We start from the raw sequence: 20,117 nt of genomic DNA, 5'->3' as shown, positions 1-20,117 counted from the left end.
AATGATATTTATAAGAACATATCTGGCTCCAAAAAGAGTTCTTGTAGTCATCACTTCACAGGACATCTCAAAAATCTTGTTTTTAGCTCCATTTTTCCAGAAAGGCAATGCAGGCTCAGACAGGTGGTCACTGTTGAGCATGACTGACACTGACAGGGGTGAAGCCATGACTCAAATGCAAATACCTTGGTCACAAATCCAGTACTTTTCTTACTCTGCTGGCCTTGAACTCTTGTGGCAAACTTTACTTACTGCTTCATCTTCCTAACCACATGATCCCCAGGGGACCTGAGTCCAAATGTTCAATGACTGGCAGGCCCAGGTTAGGGAACAGAAGAGGCCTGAATCCTCTTAACACCGTCTAGTTACCAACCTGAGCACGACAGGAGCATCCCCATCACTGCCCACTTGAGATCTCTGTCTGTCAGGCCCCTCCAGGTACTCTCTGAGGGGTTTCTTCTTGTTCTCACTTTGTCCTCAGGAGGGTGTCCCTGGGAGGCTTTTAGAGTTTGTTTTCACAGGCCTGGTTTCCAATCCCATCGCCTCTTTTATGGGCATAGTCTGTGTTTCCAGTTCTCTGGTACTCTGGGTGTTCCTCCGAGGAGGCTCCTCTCCCTTGTGCCTTAAGCCTGGCGGAGCCTGAAGAGCAGGTCAGAGGATGGTACCCCTCTTCCTCTGGTTCCACTGTGTCTGAAGGAGAGAGGGACACTGAGAGGGGAGGGAGGGGCTGCCTGGCCATGTGTGTTGTGGGAACTCACGCTCTTCTCCTTTTCTCCCTAGCCAACCAACCTATGAGTATGGTGGAGAGCTCATCCTGGGAGGAATGAACAGCCAATTTTATTCTGGTGAGATCGTCTGGACTCCTGTCACCCGGGAACTGTACTGGCAGGTTGCCATCGATGAGTAAGTACAGAGGAAAGTTCCTATGGATTATGGACACCCCTAGAGTGTCCCTCCAGTGTGACTCTATTTCCTGTTCTTGCCATGGCATAAATCCCTTAAAGAGAATCAGCAAACCCTCAGGCTTATTATTCCTGGAGCTCAGTAGACTTTGGCATCTAGCTCTCGACTGAACTTTTTGACTTGGTCACTGAGCCTTGTCATGTCAGCAGGTTGGTCATTCCTAGGTCTCTGTGAATCCTCATCTCTGTTCCTGGAAGCTTCATTATCCTAATTAGCATAGTCTTTACCACTTCCTTCATCAGGAAATGTAATAGCTGTCATGGGTGTTTTCTATGTGCCCAATGTGCTAAATATTTATTTAATATGTTATTGCATGTGATCTCCACTACAACACTATAAGGTGGTCAGCAGTATATTTCTTTGCATAGATAAAGAAATCAAGGCTCAGAGGTTAAGTAACTTATCCAAAGTCACACATTTCACACATTTCAAAATTTGAGCCCAAGCATATTTGATCCCCTAACCCACGATCATGAATCAGTTACTTCTACACCCCAAGCCTTCAGGAAATGTCCATCACTGCCAGATAAAGATACATGTCTTTGGCCAGTAGTCGAGACCATCCAACAGCTGAGCCCTACCTATCAGAACAGCCTTCCCACCACTTCCGGATGTGCAGCACGGACCTGACCATGTCCTTGCACCTCGCCATGACTTTCTTGCTTCTTCTCTTTTGACTATGACACCTGAAGTGGTCCTCGTGTCCTTGCACATCCTTCTGAGCCCAGATGAATTATTACCTCCCTTGAAAAGGCCTCTCAGGGTCTCAGTCTCTCTTTCAGTCCCATAGTCTTACCAGCTTGCATCACCTCATCTTTGGGTATGTCACAGTGCAACCAGCCCAATGTGAAGAGTAGAGAGAGAGGTAATTGGTTGGGTGTCTTATTCACCATTACATCCAAGTACCTTGGTTCACCAACAGTACCCAAAAGATACATGGACTGAAGAGGAAGGGTAGAGAAGGAGCCGGCGACTGAATCACATAGGACCACATTACGGAGATTACCAGCTACTGCATTAAGTGGTAGCTTAATGTATGGTGTTGTCTCATGTCTCTTAGAAGGTACTCTTTAAAAACAGTGAATACAATCTGCTCCTGTTTGTATCATGATAATTCTTGCAAGAATATCTTGCACATATTAGATGCCCAAGTGATTTATGAAGTGATTCCCAGCTTTGGCACTGTGTGGACCTCACATAGGTAGATATAGAAAGGTAAGACACAGAAAAAGGAAGGTAAGATAAAGGAAGATAAACCCTGCCTCCCCAGGCCTCTCAGTCAGAGCTGGAAGGGTTACCAGACCAAGAAGGCACAGCAACATTTTAAGGGCAGCTGTGTCGTGGGGTGGCCAGGCTTCCTAGAAGAGGCAGAATGTCGGAGCTCCGAGGTTGGGGAGATTAGGGTGAACATGGCACAGGCACGTGGCAGTAGGCCACTGATTTCTCTTGTACTGGTGTCCCTCTCAGGTTTCTCGTTGGCAATCAGCCCACCGGCTTGTGCTCCCAGGGCTGCCAGGCCATTGTGGACACAGGGACCTACGTGCTGGCTGTGCCCCAGCAGTACATGAACTCCTTCCTGCAGGCAACAGGAGCCGAGGTGTCTCAGTACGGTGATGTGAGTAACCAGAAGCCAAGGATTTCTCTGCACCCTGATGCAGCCTCAGCACAGGAAGAGGGGTTTGGGTGGGGGGCTAAACCCCTGGCAGGACAGATTAAGTGGGGACACAGCATGGCCTTTCAGGCATGAACCCTCAAAGCAAGGAGGGGTGAGGGGAGGGAGTAACACCAACCAGACTGTGAGTATGGGCTGAATGGTTGTCAGGAGGGACGGCTGTTCCATTGCGGCCCTAGGAGCACATTTCACCTTGGTGTGGCCAGTGTCATTTGACGTGTGCCAGTAGAGGCAGGCATGTCACATTTCCCCATTCCACCGAGATTTCTTTTTCCTAGAAATACTCCTTTGGCTTTTATCTGAGCAGCCTCCCGTCCCCACCCCTCCTCCCCTTGTACACACTTCTGCAGTTTGCTCCTCCAGCATGCAAGAGTCTCGTTTAGTCAGACCAAATCTTGGCTCCTCAGGGTGTGTGTGTGTTTGTGTGTGTGTGACGAGTACGTGGACAGGTACACACAAGCAGGGATATGAATTGTGTGAGAGCATGCTTTTACAGGCTGGGCCTGTGTTTCTTCTCTGTAAGTTGCACTTTCTGAAGGTAGAAATCTGTTCTGGAATGAGTCTAACTCCTTACGGCCATACCAACACATCCCAAACCTGAGATGTGCTCAGGGAGACCCAGGAAAGCAGAGCACCTGGTCAGTGTTGTGCCTGGGAATCGGGTTTTGCCTTCCATGCTCTCAAACAGCCTCTGCTGGAAGGTCAGGAAGGAAGTCTCACAGGGGAAGGGGGACTGGGGCCCTTTGTCTGGGCCCCCCGTCTCCTGGCACGCTACAGCTCTGCCTCTCCTCTCTCTCAGTTTGTGGTCAACTGCAACTCCATACAGAGCATGCCCACCATCACCTTCGTCATCAGCGGGTCTCCTTTACCTCTGCCTCCCTCTGCCTATGTCCTCAACGTACGTATGCACTCCGGGCTCCACGGACATGGGATTGGATGGGCCCAAACAGCTGTTCCGTGTCCCAGCTCACGTCTGGACACCTATGGGGAGTCACCAGTAGCAGGGCTGAGGGTGAACAAGAAGCCAGAGACCCCACAGGTGTCATGGAATATAGGGTGGGAACTTCCTGTGGGGAAAGGCTTTTATATGCAAAAATGTTATCTCTTTATGTCTTTTGTCTCTTCAGAACAATGGCTACTGTACCCTTGGGATTGAGGCCACCTACCTGCCCTCCCCCAGTGGGCAGCCCCTGTGGACTCTGGGAGATGTCTTCCTCAAGGAATATTACACTATCTATGACATGGGCAACAATAGAATGGGCTTTGCCCTCTCTGTCTAGACAGGTGAGAGGCAGCTGTCTCCACCCTCACTGCAGGACTCTGGGATTACCCTACAGTTTCTCTGGGCTGACCGCAGCATTTTAGACTAATCTGACCCTTCTGTGCACTAGAGTCTTACTTCCTGCAACTAATAAATCAAGAATCTCCAAATGTCTTTGTTGCTCCTTCCAAATGTCTTCTTTGCCTTATGTTTGTAGTAGTTTATTCTAAATTGAAAATTAGCACCCGCTCGTTGGGAAATCTGTGAATTGACCAATGGGAGAGAACATGGAGCAGAGATCTCTGAGTGAGGACCCACTGCACAGACCTTAAGGACTCAACAGTCCCTTCATGACGAACGCTGGCTGGAGGTGACCAGCTCTCCCAGCACTCTCCCTTCCAACACATTCTTCTTTGCATTCTTAGACAAGAACGTGAACCGGAGTAGTCTCTGACTCAAGAATTTTAGAGGAGAAAAAGAAACTTTAGAGAACATTTCCAACAGGTGCTCTGAGAACAAATCTGATCAGAAAATGTGGTTCTTTTTGAAGGGAGCAGCACAGTTTTAATGAATATTTTCTGGTATTTTCATAGACATTATCCTCCCTATGGTGCTTTCAGGCTGCTCACATACGCACTTTACCTGCCTGGGCCTGACTGCTTTTGAGTTTAGAAACCCCATCTCATTTTACAGTGGAAGAAAGTGAGGTGTGGACAGGTAGTCATACAGTTAGTGTTAAAATCAGATCCAGATTCAAGGTATTAAATACTTTTATTGTGCTGCCACGTGATGAAGTCTGCTATGTGCAAGCCATGGATGCATGCAATTATAAATGAGGCGTGGCGTTGGCTCCCTAGGGATTTTCTATCAAGTAGAGCCTCTGGCTCCAGAGCGGTTTTCTGATGGCAGTAAGACCAGTAGCTGAACTTGCCCTCCACGGTAGGTTATGAGCAATCATCTGCAGTGGGTTCTTCGACCGCAGTAATGCTGCCTTTGGGGAGCTAAGAACTGGTGTGGCTCTGGGACTCAAAATTGTTTCCAGAAATGTAATTAGAAAGATGTATCTGGGAAGAAAGATGCAAAGAATTCTCAGTCCAGATGTGCATGGGTGGTGGTGGTGGACGGAGGTGTGCCTTTCTCCACAGCATCGCATCGTTCCCCTCTACCGACATACGATATTGTTGATCTAATGGAACTGACTAATGTAAGCACTTTGGCCATTCCTTTTCCTTTTTGTTGTGTTTCTCTTATAAGAGATACAGACTTTTCTTTTTCAATTTTTTTGCCAAAGGGACGGATCTCAGTTCAGCTGCAATTCACCTATGTCCTCACCATCTGCCCTGTCAGCTACTGTTCCTGCCTCAGTATCACCTCTATTCATTCTCTAGTGGTTAGCCTCAATGATATAAAGCCATGATCTTTCATTAGTGGTAAAATTTCTGGAACGTTCTCAATCCTGAGATACAGAAAATCCAAGTTATCATGAGTAACCTGAAATTCATCAGCAGGGGACCATCCGTAGCCACTGGGAACATATGGCATTGGTAATGAGGGCTGCTGAGGATCAGGACGATTCCTGTTAGGGTGTGGAATTAAGGTAGTGGTAGAATGTGCTAGTTTAGAATGGATCCATCACTAACTTTCCAGAAATTAGAAATCTTCGTGGAAAACAGTTGCCATTTTTATCGTCTATTTGTTTGCTCTCACTCCATTCCTAGGTCTTTGAGAAGGGGGTTTGGCTTATAGTCTTGCCTCACCAAATTGGCCCATTGTCTGCCTTCCTCACATCCCCAGCCCCAAAACCAGAGGGAGAACTGGCATCCCCAGAGTGTTTCTGTTGCTCCTTTCCTGGTAGCCCACGGAAAAGTCCCAGGGCACTGAGATGGCGAGTTTCAAGACTTCCAACTCCTACCTTCTGGTCTTCCCGTCCGGGTGTAGCTATGAAACTTGTGTGTTACTTTACCAACGGGTCCCAGTACCCAGATCTTGCCAAATACATGCCAGAGAACGTGGAACTGTGCCTGTGTGTAGACCTCACCTATGCCTTCACTGCTTGATCAATCACAAGATCATGCCCTGCGAGTGGAATGATGATGTCCTATTTCCCAGTTCCAGGCCCCTGAGCAGCAGTCAGTACTTTGTTCTGAAATACCTGGGAGAGTCACAGGACAGACACCCTGGGTGGACTTGAAATCCAAAGGTAGTATTGGGGACCACCCCCCTACTCAGGACTAAAGTACACAGTATAGAAAGGGTAGCTCTGGAGGAGAGGAAAGAAAATGTCAAGCTACCTTGACAAAAATAAAAATGACATCCTTTTCCTTGGCAGTAATTTTATCTTCTAGAAAAATTGGCTTCTTTGCTCTAATCCTCTATTTCTCATTCCCTACTCTTACTTCTAAACTGGAAGCCCCTGTTGTGCTCTGGTCTGTGTCCCTCTGAAGCTCCTTAGCCAAGGGCAGTGAGCAAAAGAAAGTCCAGAATTGCCAGAGGGACTTAAAAGGAAAAGTAACTTCAAAGACTGACTGAAATTCAACTCGCTTAAGGAACTTTCTAGAAGAACTGCCTTCCTCCTGAGATCAGAATGGGACAAGTCAACCCCATTTGGAAGATCCCATTTTCTGTTTTCTAATAGGTGATGCATTTGACAATTTGGGGGGCTTGTGGGAAGGGGGAGAAACAGTAATCTCCAGAGTCTCATGGATGTCTTTGGATAAATGTCCACCATTCCCTCCATGAGGCTGTCTCCAGGTAGAAAGCAAGGTTCTCTACAAGATCCCATACACATGTTGTATTAAGTGGAAGGCTCTCTTCCACTCAGTCTGGCCTCTTTCCCTCTGCTCCAGAAAGGATGAGTGGGTGTTCCAATCTGAATGGCTGGCATAAAGTTGATCCTTGGAGAAGCAGGAAGAGGATCCCAAGAGAAGATTTCCTGGGGACATGATTCTGTCCTTTTGGTGCCAGAACCATGAGTCTGAGAGAATACCATTTTGACTCTGGGGGCAGTTTCCTCATGCCTGGCTAAAATGGACTTCACTCTGTCATTTCTCTGTCATTCCTCATTAGGAATGAAAACCTGGTTATGCTTTTGATGGTTAGCTTGTGGGACTTCAACACCCAGAAATAAGAACCTCTTCTTTCTATGGGGAGTTGGCCTAGGGACTGATCTCAGGAAGATGAGGCTGAAGCACTTTGAAGGTGAAGAAAATTGTGGTTGAAGGTGGCACAAAAGATCCCAGAAGTGAATCAGCAGGAGATTTTCCAGAATAGGGAAAAAGCTAGAATTGGGAAATGAGAAATTTATTTATCTTCAAATAAGAGCTGAATGGAGTCCATAGTTTTTATTCCTAGGATCATAGGATGAGGGAAGGCAGAGAACTAGAGGTAGAGAACCAATAGGAAGGGCTGCTCTATGGAAGGAGTCTGTAACCTACACAAGACCTACACATAGCACATGCTTAATGTTTATCTACAATGCTCCAATTTACTTCAGTGAGTGTTTACTGAACATATATTGTGTGCTGAGTACTATGGCAGGCACTGAGGATTCAGATCTGGGATACACAAGGATGAAGGGGCTATAAAAGAGGAACTCTTGAGAATATGATGTATCCTCCTATTTCAACAAAATAAAGAAGATGGATAGAGGGATATTGCCAGCCTGGGGAATTAATGAAGGATATTAAATATCATCGAGATATCTCAAGGATATTAAATATTTATTGAGTAGCATAAGACACCTTTTAAGACACTGTAAAAAAATGGATGAATAAGAGTCCCAGGAAGCTTCCTATCTAGCGGAGAGACAAACATATACACACCCAACTGAATAGTGCAGTGGGCAAATGCCATGATGGAGCATGCACGATGTGATAAGAAATGGTGAGAAAGTAATGGCAAATTCTGCCTTTCTGGAAGGACATTGCAAGAGAAGGCACCTGTGTGCGCGAAGGCATAGAAGTTTGAGAGTATAGAGTGTTGGTGGAACTCTGAGCAATCAAGTAGCAGGAAAACCAGATCTTAAAAGTAGGAAAAGAGAAAGAGGGAGGGAAGAATTAACGAACATGCTGTGAATGGATGAGATGCCATTTTTCTTTCTTTGTTGATGAATTATAATGCCCTTCCTAAAGGGATTTGGGAGTTGAAGAGAGAACATGAAATGTGACTGGTGAGTGGTTGCAAGACTTGCAAGGGATGGTTTATCAGCAAGCCCTAAACACCAGTCGAGTTTTGTTGCTCTCCGGGCTCTACAGGAGGATTTTTATGATATCAGATCATGGGGAGTAAATGCTAGAGATGAGGTGGATTTAAAGACAGAGATTCATATGCTGTTGATGGTTCCTCTAGTATTTCTTGGAGCTCAGAGAAAGAAGGAAGGGGAAAGGTGATGACATCTGAATGCCAGCAAGGATCATGCCTTCTCCAGGGTCACTACCAAGGTGGCCACAACAGGCAACCATATGATTCTCATTGACTCAGTGATCCAGCATCTCCAGCTATATGAGTTCAATGGCATTGACATTGACTTTGGGTACCCACAGTCCTGGGCAGCCCATCTGAGAACTAGCAATTCTTTACCATCCTCATCAAGGTAGAGACCTGTAGGTGCATTCATATAGCCCAGGACCTATGGGGGTTTCCCACCCTTGACAGATTTCCATGTTTAAACAAAAGGGAAAAAGAAGATACAGGAATCAATAATTGTTGACAATCTACAATGTGCCAGACACTGTGGCATGCACTGTGTATATGGGACTTTATTTGATATTTATAACATTAAATGGAAGTATGTACTTTATATCAAACCAGAGAGGAGAAGTAATCATAATTAGAAAGTAGTGGAGATCTCTGAAACTTCTTTCCCTACAAGACACCGCTTCAGTGAGGAAGCAGGGGAAAATATTACAGACAATTTAAGTTTCAAGCCTTAGCTCACTCACTTATACACACATATACATGGTGAACACATACATTCTAGTACATGCAAGATTTTTTTCTTCCATCAAATATTGATATATTTTTAAATTAAAATTTAGCCATTTATTAACACTGTCTTTTTCCTACAATTATTGCTACCTGTAGTCATCAATACTGTCCTAGCTTGCAACAGGAAATACAGCGGCTTTTGAAGCTAAGGCCCAAGACACAGGCCACCCCCCTCTGCTGATCTTGGCAGCCATACCTGCAGGCAAAGGAACCACGGATGTGGGTTTCAGAATTGCCGATATCAGAGCATGAGTCAGGCATGGGAGCAATACCCCAAGGCCTGAAGGGCACGTCTTATTCCAAGGCTGGAGTTAAACCTACGGACCTTTGGAGCTACATTCAGCCTAAGGTTAATGTAGTGTGTACATCTTTGCTTGGTGTTTGCGGGATGCCACTCCCCGTTTTTCTCCTCAGCGTTCTTGACTGGCAGCTGCTGTTTCCTAACCACTCTGGTCTCCAGCTTAGGATCTAGAAGGTGTTCTATATGTTCTGTGCTGCTTGAGGCTCCCCAGTGGGCTGCATAAATGCATGTGGGCTTAGCTACTGTGTCAATCCACTAGGGAGAAGAAGGCGTGCCACTAGTGAGAGCAGAGGAGGAGAGGTAGGGAAAGTTTTTACTCGGTGTGCAACCAAGCCTGTTGTCAATTCCTGCCCCCAATTTTTTTGCCTATCTACTCACACTAGGGCATGGAGGAGTGAAGAGAATCTGGCTCCAGGGTATTCTCCTCCAGGTTCCAACAATAGCTAGTACATCAGCCTGCCAAGCTATCCACTGCATGAGGAACCAGAGAGGCCTCTGAGGACCCACAGCATCGTTACCCAGAGCGCAAGAGAGCTTGCTGGATGGACACTGTGTTCTTTGGAGATTTCTGGGAATAGTGAAGTCTTATTCCATTCCTGGAAAAAGTTCAATTCATTGTCTGTGAGAACTGAGTTAACAGATAATCAAAATGCTTGTTTTAAAAAAAATGTGGTCAGGGAATCATGTATAAATACTTCTGATAGCATAGACTTTTGTGGAGGTTGGGACACTATCACAGGAGGCAACAGCCCTCAGCACCAGGGTTCCGCTGACCATGGAGAGGTTATCTATGTCAACACTGTAAAGCAGGCATCTTGGGTTAGGACTGGGAAGCAGACACGGGAGGAAGGTGGAAGGGAATGGGCTTGAAGCCTTAAGCTAAATGTCCCCCCAGTAACTGGCCATGAAATATTGGTGAGACAGTGGAGTTCCCGCTGAGAAGCTCATCATGGGGGTCCCCACGTATGGATGGAAATTGTGCTCACTTCTTTGGATGTGTCTGTGGGAGGACCCTCCTCAGAATCTGGGTCTATCAGGCCCTACACCCAGGGGGACTGGCTAATGGGCCAGCTATGAGGTAACCTCCCCGCCACCCCCGGAAGAGGCTTAGGGGAGACTCTGGCCAGTTGGTGAGTGGCATTAGACAATTCTAAGTTCCTTCCAGTTGTAAAAGAACTCTTGCTACATTGATTGCCCATGTCTTCTGTATACCCCAAATGGAGATGAAAAGCATTCCCCAGGGAGAGATAAAACATCTTGGCAAATGACAGGGTCTTGCTATGTATGACCCAACTTCAGTTTGACTCATATGAGAAGTAAACTCCCTTTTAAAAAAATTTTACTTTTTAATTTACCACCAAGTTAGTTAGCATATAGTGCAATAATGATTTCAGGGTAGAATCCAGTGATTCATCCTCTACATATAACACCCAGTGCTCATCCCAACGAGTGTCCTCCTTAATGTGCCTTGACCATTTAGCCCATCCCCCCACCCATGACCCTTCCAGCAACCCTCACTTTGTTTTCTATATTTAAGAGTTTCCTGTGTTTTATCCCCCTCCCTGTTTTTATATTGTTTTTGCTTCCCTTCCCTTATGTTCATCTGTTTTGTATCTTAAAGTCCTCACATGAGTGAAGTCGTATGATATTTGTCTTTCTCTGACTAATTTCACTTAGCGTAATACACTCTAGTTCCATCCATGTTGTTGCAAATGGCAAGATTTCATTCTTTTTGATTGCTGAGTAATACTCCATTGTACATATATACCACATCTTCTTTATCCATTCATACATCGATGGACATTTGAGCTCTTTCCTTACTTTGGCTATTGTCTATAGTGCTGCTATAAACATTGGGGTGCATGTGCCTCTTTGAAACAGCACACCTGTGTCCTTTGGATAAATACCTAGTAGTTCAATTGCTGGGTCGTAGGATAGTTTTATTTTTAATTTTTTGAGGAACCTCCATCCTGTTTTCCAGAGTGACTGCACCAGTTGGCATTCCCACCAGCAGTGCAAAAGGGTTCCTCTTTCTCTGCATCCTCACCAACATCTGTCATTGTCTAACCTGTTAATTTTAGTCATTTGACAGGTGTAAGGTGATATCTCATTGTGGTTTTGATTTGTATTTCCCTGATGATGTGTGATGTTGAGCATTTTTTCATGTGTCTGTTAGCCATATGGATGTCTTCTTTGGAAAATTGTCTGTTCATGTCTTTTGCCCATTTCTTCATTGGATTATTTGTTTTTTCCGTATTGAGTTTGATAAGTTCTTTATAGATTTTGGATACTAACCCTTTATCTGATATGTCATTTACAAATATCTTCTCCCATTCCATCAGTTGCCTTTTAGTTTTGCTGATTGTTTCCTTCACTGTGCAGAAGCTTTTTATCTTGATGAGGTCCCAATAGTTCATTTTTGCTTTTGTTTCCTTTGCCTCCAGAGACATGTTGAGTAAGAAGTTGCTGCGGCCAAGGTCAAAGAGGTTTTTGCCTGCTTTCTCCTTGAGGATTTTGATAGCTTCCTGTCTTACGTTTAGGTCTTTCATCCATTTTGAGTTTACTTTTGTGTATGGTGTAAGAAAGCGATACAGCTTCATTCTTCTCCATGTCGCTGTCCAATTTTTCCCAACACCATTTGCTGAAGACACTGTCTTTATTCCATTGTATATTCTTTCCTGCTCTGTCAAAGATTAGTTGGCCATATGTTTGTGGGCCTATTTGTGGGTTCTCTAGTCTGTTCCATTGATCTGTGTGTCTGTTTTTGTGCCAGTACCATACTGTCTTCATGATTCCAGCTTTGTAATACAGCATGAAGTCCGGAAATGTGATGCCTCCAGCTTTGGTTTTCTTTTTCAGGATTGCTTTGGCTATTTGGGGTCTTTTCTGGTTCCATATAAATTTTAGGATTGTTTTTGTAGCTCTGTGAAGAATGCTGGTGTTATTTTGATAGGGATTGCATTGAATATGTAGATTACTTTGGGTAGTATCAACATTTTAACAATATTTGTTCTTCCAATCCATGAACATGGAATATTTTTCCATTTTTTTGTGTCTTCTTCAGTTTCTTTCATAAACTTTCTATAAGCTACTCCAGCTTTCTTTTGTTGACCATTAGCATGATAGATGGTTCTCCATCCCCTTACTTTCAATCTGAAGGTGTCTTTAGGTCTAAAGTGGGTCTCTTGCAAACAGCATATAGATGGGTCTTGTTTTCTTATCCATTCTGTCACCCTATGTCTTTTGATTGAAGCATTTAGTTCATTTACATTTATATTGAGTACTGAAAGATATGAATATGTTGCCATTGTGTTGCCTATAGATTTGGAGTTTCTGGTGGTGTTCTCTGGCCCTTTCTAGTCTTTGATACTTTTGGGGTTTTTTTTTTGTTTCATCTTTTCTCCCCTCAGAGAGTCCCCCCTTAAAATTTCTTGCAGGGCTGGTTTAGTGGTCACAAACTCCTTTAGTTTTTGTTTGTCTGGGAAACTCTTTATCTCTCCTTGTATCTTGAATGACAGCCTTGCTGCATAAAGAGTCCTTGGCTGCATAATTTTCTGATTCAGCACGTTGAATACATCCTACCACTCCTTTCTGGCCTGCCATGTTTCTGTGGATAGGTCTGCTGTGAACCTGATATGTCTTCCCTTACAGGTTAATGACTTTCTTCCCCTTCTACTTTCATAATTCTTTCCTTGTCTGTGTATTTTGTGAATTTGACTATGATATGCCTTGTTGATGGTTGGTTTTTGTTAAATCTAATGGGAGTTCTCTGCGCTTCTTGGATTTTGATGTCTGTGTCTTTCCCCAAGTTAGGAAAGTTTTCTGCTATGATTTGCTCCCTCTTCATCTTCTGGGACTGCTACGATTCAGATGTTATTCCTTTTTAATGAGTCACTGAGTTCTCTAATTCTTATATTGTGCTCTTTTGCCTTAGTTTCCCTCTTTTTTCTGCTTCATTATTTTCCTTATGTTTGTCTTCTATATTGCTGATTCACTGCTCTGTGTTCATCCATCCTTGCTGCTGTGGCATCTATTTGAAATTGCATCTTAGTTATGGCATTTTCAATTTCATCTTGACTTTACTTATTTTACTTGATTTTACTTATTTTATCTCTGCATAAAGGGATCCTATGCTTTTTTCAACCCCAGCCAGTATCCTTATTATCATGATTCTAAATTCTAGTTCAGGCATCTTGTTTATATCTGTGTTGAGTAAGTCCCTGGCTGTCATTTCTTCCTATTCTTTCTTCTGGGGTGAATTCCTTTGTTTTTGTCATTTTGGAGGAATAAAAAGAATTAATAAAATAGGAAATAAAAATTAAAAAATTAAAAGCAACATGAAGAAATCAAATAAAGCAAGCTAGATCCTAGGTGTGTTTTGGTCTGGTTGTTGGAAGAAGCTTGATAGAAGAGAGAGAAAAAATAATGAAAGGAGAAGAAAAAAAAGTAAGAAAATGTTTAAAAATTTAAAAAGATGCATACAATAACATAGAATAAAATGAAATGAAGAAAGTAAAATAGAATTAAAAAGTTTACAAAAAATAAAAATATAGTAAAAAATTAATACAAAGATTAAAAAAGGAATGTAAAAATTTTTTTTTCTCTTTTCATATCCAAGAATAAGAGAGGGAAAAGAAAAAACAAAACAAAACCAAAAGGAACAGATGGACCAGCGAGCAGAATGAAATCCGAATGAAATAACATCAAATTTCCCCTAGAAGTCTAACTATGAAGCCCTTTATAGTCTGTACACTAGGCAGGAGGGGAGGCTTGTGGTGGTCCTCTAAGTCCTGAACTTGGTTGACTCAGTTGGACCGGGCTTGGTGTAATGGCTTTGTTCTCCACTAGGTGGCAGTACTTAGCTTATTGGGGTGGATCAGTGTGGTACGCATGTGCATGTGCATGTACGTGCACTTTCGGGAGAGGTGAAAATGGCTTCACCCAGCTTCCCAGTCTCTGGTATCAGAACTCTGTGCTCTCACAGACCAGCAATCAAGCACTCCTCCTTTGACTCCAGCTTCTGTCCACTCACCGCTTCTACATTGTCCAGGTGCAAGCTGTCAGCCTGCCAGGCAGCACCTCCCTCTTGAATTCTATCTCATTTGGGGCTGTGTTTCCAAACCCCTCACCTCTGAGAGCCTTGTGGCTCGGGCCCACTCTGACCCTCTGGGGGACGATGTCGCCAAGCAATGGCCAGGTGCCGGCTTGCTCCCCCCGGGAACGTTTGCGCAGTTGTGCTGTTGCAGAGGCTCCTCAGCGACTGTGGCCGGGTGCCTGCCTGCCCCAGGGAAAGTTCATGGGATCATGAGGCGGCGGAAGTTCAGAGCTTATGGCAAAACACAACACGCAGCCGGGGCGGTTTCACCGCATCTTTGTTCCAATACCAGCAAACGTGGCTGTTCTCCGGGGTCTGCTGGGACCTTTGCCTGTGGGAGGCCTTACGGCCTCTACCGGATGCCTTCCTAGCGGGGGAACCGCTTCTCCCCTGTGGCCCGTGGACGCCTCAGACCTCGCTGCCTGCTCTTGGGGATTCGCCCTTCCCACCAGAGCTCCGCCAGGTATCGAGCTGTGGAGTTTCAGACTCTGTGTTCCCCTGTTTATAGAGTCCTAATGGTATTGAAACCCTCTCCTCCTTTCTCCCTTTTTTGTTCAGTTGCTTGTGGGCGTTTCCACTCTCTCTCTCTGTGGGGGGGGAGTGCTATTCTGTGGGGGGAGCGCTTTTCCTGCACTCTCCCCCTTTTCTCTCTTCTCTCTCCACAAAAACAGCTCCCTACCCTCCACGGCTTCTCTCTCCCCCAGTTCACCTCTCTGCACCACGTACCTGCCGAGTTCTGTGGCTCAAGTGATGCAGATTGTTGTGTAAATCCTCAGATCAGTTTTCTAGGTGTGCAAATGGCTTGGTGCTGATCTAGCTGCATTTCAGGGACGAGAGAAGGTGAGAACTTCCATGCTGCTCTGCCACCTTGGTCCCTCCTCTTGAATTGAGAAGTAAACTTCTAAGGATAAGAGTTTAGGGGTGCCTAAGTGGCTTCGTCAGTAGCTCATCTGACTCTTGCTTTTGGCTCAGGTCATGGTCTCGTGGTTTGTGGGATCGGGCCCGACATCAGGCTCTGCACTGACAGCATGGAGCCTGCTTGGGATTCTTTCTCTCCCTCTCTCTCTGCCCTTCTGTTTGCATGTGCACTTTCTCTCTCTCTCTCTCTCTCTCTCTCTCTCTCTCTCTGTCTCTCCATATGTTAAACTAGCATCCTCTTTACTTTAAACAAAGGGTTCCATGGTAATCTGCAACTGTCCTCTAATCTTAATGAATATGGTTCCCCTCCCTCAAATATGGCTGGGTTTGAACTGATGAAGAAGAGAAGACCTTTCTTTTTGTAAATTTTTTATTTAGTTTTTTAAATTTTTAACTTTTTAAAAATATGATTTATTGTCAAGTTAACTAACATACATTGTATACAGTGTGCTCTTGGTTTCAGGGATAGATTCCCATGATTCATCGCTTACATTCAACACCCAGTGCTCATCCCAACAAGCGCCCTCCTCAATGCCCATCGCCCATTTTCCCCTCTCTCCTGCCCCCCCCACCCCCTTCAACCCTCAGTTTGTTCTCTGTATTTAAGATTCTCTTATGGGTTTGCCTCCCTCTCTGTTTGAAACTATTTTTTCCCCTTCCCTGCCCCCCATGGTCTTCTGTTAAGTTTAAGAGAAGACTTTTCTAGTTTCCCATGTGTGGATGTGTCCTCCAAATTTTCATAAGCTGCCACTAGTGGTGTTTCCATTGTTTCATGCTCCAGAGCTCCCAAGCCCACACCTCCCAGCACATCCTCTGAAGGCAAAGCTGATGGGATTAATGGGGACCCAAGGGATCCACCCAGGTTTCCTGAGTGTGCTAATGCTAACACTGTGTCCAAAAGAGGTTTGGAGGGCCTCGTATTTGACCAAAGCTGCTCACACTGTAACTGGCCTTGAACAGAAGGAATGGGGTTGAAGGGTGCCTGGCTGACTCAGTCAGAAGAACCTGCAATTACTGATCTTGGGGTCATGAGTTCAAACCTCATGTTGGCTAGAGATTTTTTAGATTAATAAAAACTTAACAAAAAAAAAAAAAGAATGAAACTCTGAGGGGATGAAGACTTCCTATATTTTGTTTCAATTCAATAAATATATGAAATGTGATGTTGCTTTGCTAATCATTCTTATCATTCTCTTTCCTTTAACATTACTGTTTACAAAGTCATTTTCTTGTTGGATTCCCTATGGAGAGAATTAAGCAGACATGATCTCTTTTGTTTATAGACTTGCACCCTGAAAGAGAACGTGCTCACAAATAGGAAATACATTTTAAAGAAGTAAATTGTAAGCCCACTTAGAGTGAACTCAAGCAAAAAACTTGAGGCAAAAAACTACCTTTATTTTTATCTTAGTCATTATTTCTCAAACTGAGCTCGTTTCATTTCCTGCGGAATCAGCTCTTCTACAAAACTTCTCAAAACTCTTCTCCCAGTCACTCATGGCTGCAAACTCGTTGATCATATTCTCCAACTCAGCTAGAGGTCTTCCTAGAACACATCTTGTCCATTTGCAGAGATTAGGTAACTGACCTATTCTCAACGATATTAACATTGGTTCTGGTCACTAAAAATTTCCTCAATATTTATTTATTTATTTATTTATTTATTTATTTATTTATGTATTTATTTATTTAGAGAGATGTGGGGGGGGGGGTGGGGGGAGAGAGAAACATGAACTGTGAGATCATGACCTGAGCCAAAACCAAGAGGCTGATGCTTAACCGACTGAGCCACCCAGGGGCCCCTCAATATTGTTTTATAAATGCTTTCCTATGGCTCTTGCACACTCTCCAACCTTTCACCAGAGAACCAGTGAACAATAGAAAAATGTTTACATGTAGGGTGACAGCAGTGAAATTCTCTGTTACTTTATCCCCATATAAGGGGCCAGAACAGTGAGTTTCACTGTCTTCCTCTCCAGGATTGTTGGAAACCCATTTCTCCTGCTATACTACGGGTTCACATTAATCTGCTCATCTTGGAAAATTAGTTTCCAGAGGCTCTGCATGAAGAAAGATCTTCATTCTGAGTCTTCAAGAGCAATTTAAAAAATTAACTCTTCCAATTATATCACTAAATCCAGAGATCCTCTAACCATGCATCTTAATAATCGTACTAGCTACCGGGCATTCTTTGTTTCTCTATGTAAATAACTACACATGATTTTACATATGTTAACACAGTTGGATTTCCACAACGACCTTGTAGAAAAGATATTATTGTTTGCATTTTATTTTATTTTATTTTATTTTTATTTTTATTAAAAAAAATTTTTTTTTCAACGTTTATTTATTTTTGGGACAGGGAGAGACAGAGCATGAACGGGGGAGGGTCAGAGAGAGAGGGAGACAGAGAATCGGAAACAGGCTCCAGGCTCTGAGCCATCAGCCCAGAGCCTGACGCGGGGCTCGAACTCACGGACCGCAAGATCGTGACCTGGCTGAAGTCGGACGCTTAACCGACTGCGCCACCCAGGCGCCCCTATTGTTTGCATTTTATAAATGAAACCGAATGTTGGAGAGATTAAGTAATTTGGCCAAGATCACATCTCTAGTACATGACAGAGCAGGTGTGCAAACAGCTTTCTGATTTGAAGTCCAGAATCTCTGTCACAAGGACTCAGATTCGGTATTGGGGCTGAGTGGCACCCATACTTTCTGATGTGCCTGATTTCCAGGGTATTGCTCCTATACTAGTCTTAAACTTTCTTTTTTTTTATTTTAGAGAGAGAGAGAGAGAGAGCATGAGTGAGCAGGGGAAAGGGGTAGGGGGGCAGGAGAGAGAAGCAGGGGAGAGGGGTAGAGAGAGAATCTTAAGGAGGGTCCATGCTCAGTGCAGATCCCAACGCGGGGCTCGATCTCACGACTCTAGGATCATGACCTGAACCAAAATCAAGAGTCAGATGCTCAACCAACTGAGCCACCCAGGGACCCCTACTCTTCTACTATTCTAGTGAAGAACTCACTCCGGCCTTACCTAAATGTGGAACTGGGGTGTTGTTTTCTTTCCGCAGGTTACCACGGATACAAAATTGATTCATATCATAAACAGACACTACCATACTTTTATGCAAATACACAAAAAGATTTAGGTGAGCGTTAGGTGAGTTTTAGGAAAATAGGAACTAATGAGATTGACATAGAAGTAGAAAACCTAAATAGACCAAGAACCTTTGGAGATACTGAAAGTGACATTAGAAGTTTCACTAAAAGCCACCAGAGCCAGACAGACTTATCAGAATTTACAAAACAATTAAGCAACCCCAGAGCATAAGAAAAGCTTCCCAATTCATTTACCTTTCATTTAAACCTGAGGAAGATAAAGAATCAGCAAATATTTAATGAGTATCTATCATTTTCCAGGCAGTTTGCTGGGCTGTGGGGATCAGAGGCAAATAAAATATAAATTCCTTCTCTGTGGCTCTTGCAATTTCTTAGAAATAAATCATGTCCCTAGATGGGAAAACTCAATATTATAATATCAGTTTTCACGTATTAATCTCTGTTTTTATTTAAAATCCCAAAGGATGTGTGTGTGTGTTTATTTGATAAATTGATGATAAGTTTCATCAAGAAAAAGCATTAGTGAAAATGATCAAGCAAATATTCTTAAAAAGTAAAAGTAGTAAAGACATGTCCATGAGATCACAAATGTTATATTAAGGGTTTTTGCATTTGTGGGAAATTATAGAAAGTTCAGAAATACTTTTGAATTTATTGAAATCTATTTGGTTCTTTCCTTCAGGCTACTGGGTTCCCTTAAATGATGTGCGTCGTCCTTTTCCCATCTGTCAATGGGTATGCCTGACTCAGTGCTCTACAGGTCAGACTTTTGGGGCCTTCAGGCAGTGACGGAAGTATGAGGTGGTCTTTAAGTTGAGTGTTTCTCCTCCAAGGGATCAGAAAGATTTCCAGGCCAATTTTCAGGGTAGTCTAAAATGGAAAAAATAAAATTTTTCTCTCAAGGGAATTAAATGTATCTTAGATGTTAGATAAGTTGTAAGGTATGAGAATTTGGGGGATCTTGAGGATTAATTTTTGTATAAATATAATATCTTATAATATATAAAGTATAAGATAATATATAATATGTAAGACTCTGCTAATTTTCCAAAAAGATCTCGGGCTGAGTTATCTGCCCTCTGTATGCCAATGTCTCTCTTAACCTATCAAAGAAGAACGAATGAGGTGTTAAACACCATTAAATGTAAAAGATGCAGATTTGTCCATTGCTTAGGATTAATTCAGTTGATGGAGGCTCTACAGATATAGGCTGCAGGCAGGCGAGTCCTGTCCTGAGTTGTAAGTATGTGCACAGTGGACAGTAAAGCATCTGGATGGAGCCGAGTCAGCAAACTGAGGAAGTGAGACCAATCGGGGCCTCTGCCAACAAGGTGGGTCTGAGGCAGGAATCAGGTCCAAAGAAAGAATGATACAACTCAGGATTTATCGAGCACTTTCCATGTGCCGGGCACATGTGCCTGGAAAGCACTGGCTAGGTTGATAAAATATAAAAACCCTACTAAGAAAGTCTAGTTGGGTGGGTCAGACACTTGGGAGGCTGTTGGCAAGGAGCCCAGGTCAAGCTGGAGCCCTTGCCGAGTGTTCCCATGGCACCCTGCAATATCACGATCTCCCTCACTAGTCTTTGAATTCCTGGAGGACAGGGGATGGTGCCTCAATTTTTGAATCACCAGTATTTAGCACAAAACCTTCATACAGTGGGTGTTCAAAAACTACGTGTTCCAAATGGCCTTCAGTGCTTCTTGCCTGCTGGTATTCGTGCCCCTGTGTAGTTCCTCCCTACTCTGAGTAAGACCGGCTGGTGTAACTACTAGAAAGCTGTAGCTATGTTGGAGTGGGA

The 20,117-nt window shown here is 43.8% G+C and overlaps 1 protein-coding gene across 1 annotated transcript in view; it reads left to right on the top strand.

Annotated features, from left to right (window-relative positions):
• Positions 1–4,070, top strand: part of LOC112864900 (pepsin B-like) — a 7,525-nt gene extending 3,455 nt beyond the window's left edge. Inside the window, exons 5-8 of the mRNA XM_086715182.1 lie at positions 781–903; positions 2,431–2,578; positions 3,435–3,533; positions 3,763–4,070. Of these exons, the coding sequence (XP_086571308.1) occupies positions 781–903; positions 2,431–2,578; positions 3,435–3,533; positions 3,763–3,915 (523 nt within the window). The 3' untranslated portion in view covers positions 3,916–4,070. The remainder of the gene's footprint in view (positions 1–780; positions 904–2,430; positions 2,579–3,434; positions 3,534–3,762) is intronic.
• The last annotated feature ends 16,047 nt before the right edge of the window (positions 4,071–20,117 follow it).

This window comes from Puma concolor, chromosome C1 (genome assembly GCF_028749965.1).
Source record: "Puma concolor isolate L17-30 chromosome C1, mPumCon1.1.hap2, whole genome shotgun sequence".
NCBI classification, from domain to species: domain Eukaryota; kingdom Metazoa; phylum Chordata; class Mammalia; order Carnivora; family Felidae; genus Puma; species Puma concolor.
Note: the sequence above shows the minus strand (reverse complement) of the source record. Positions and strands in the feature narration are given on the sequence as shown.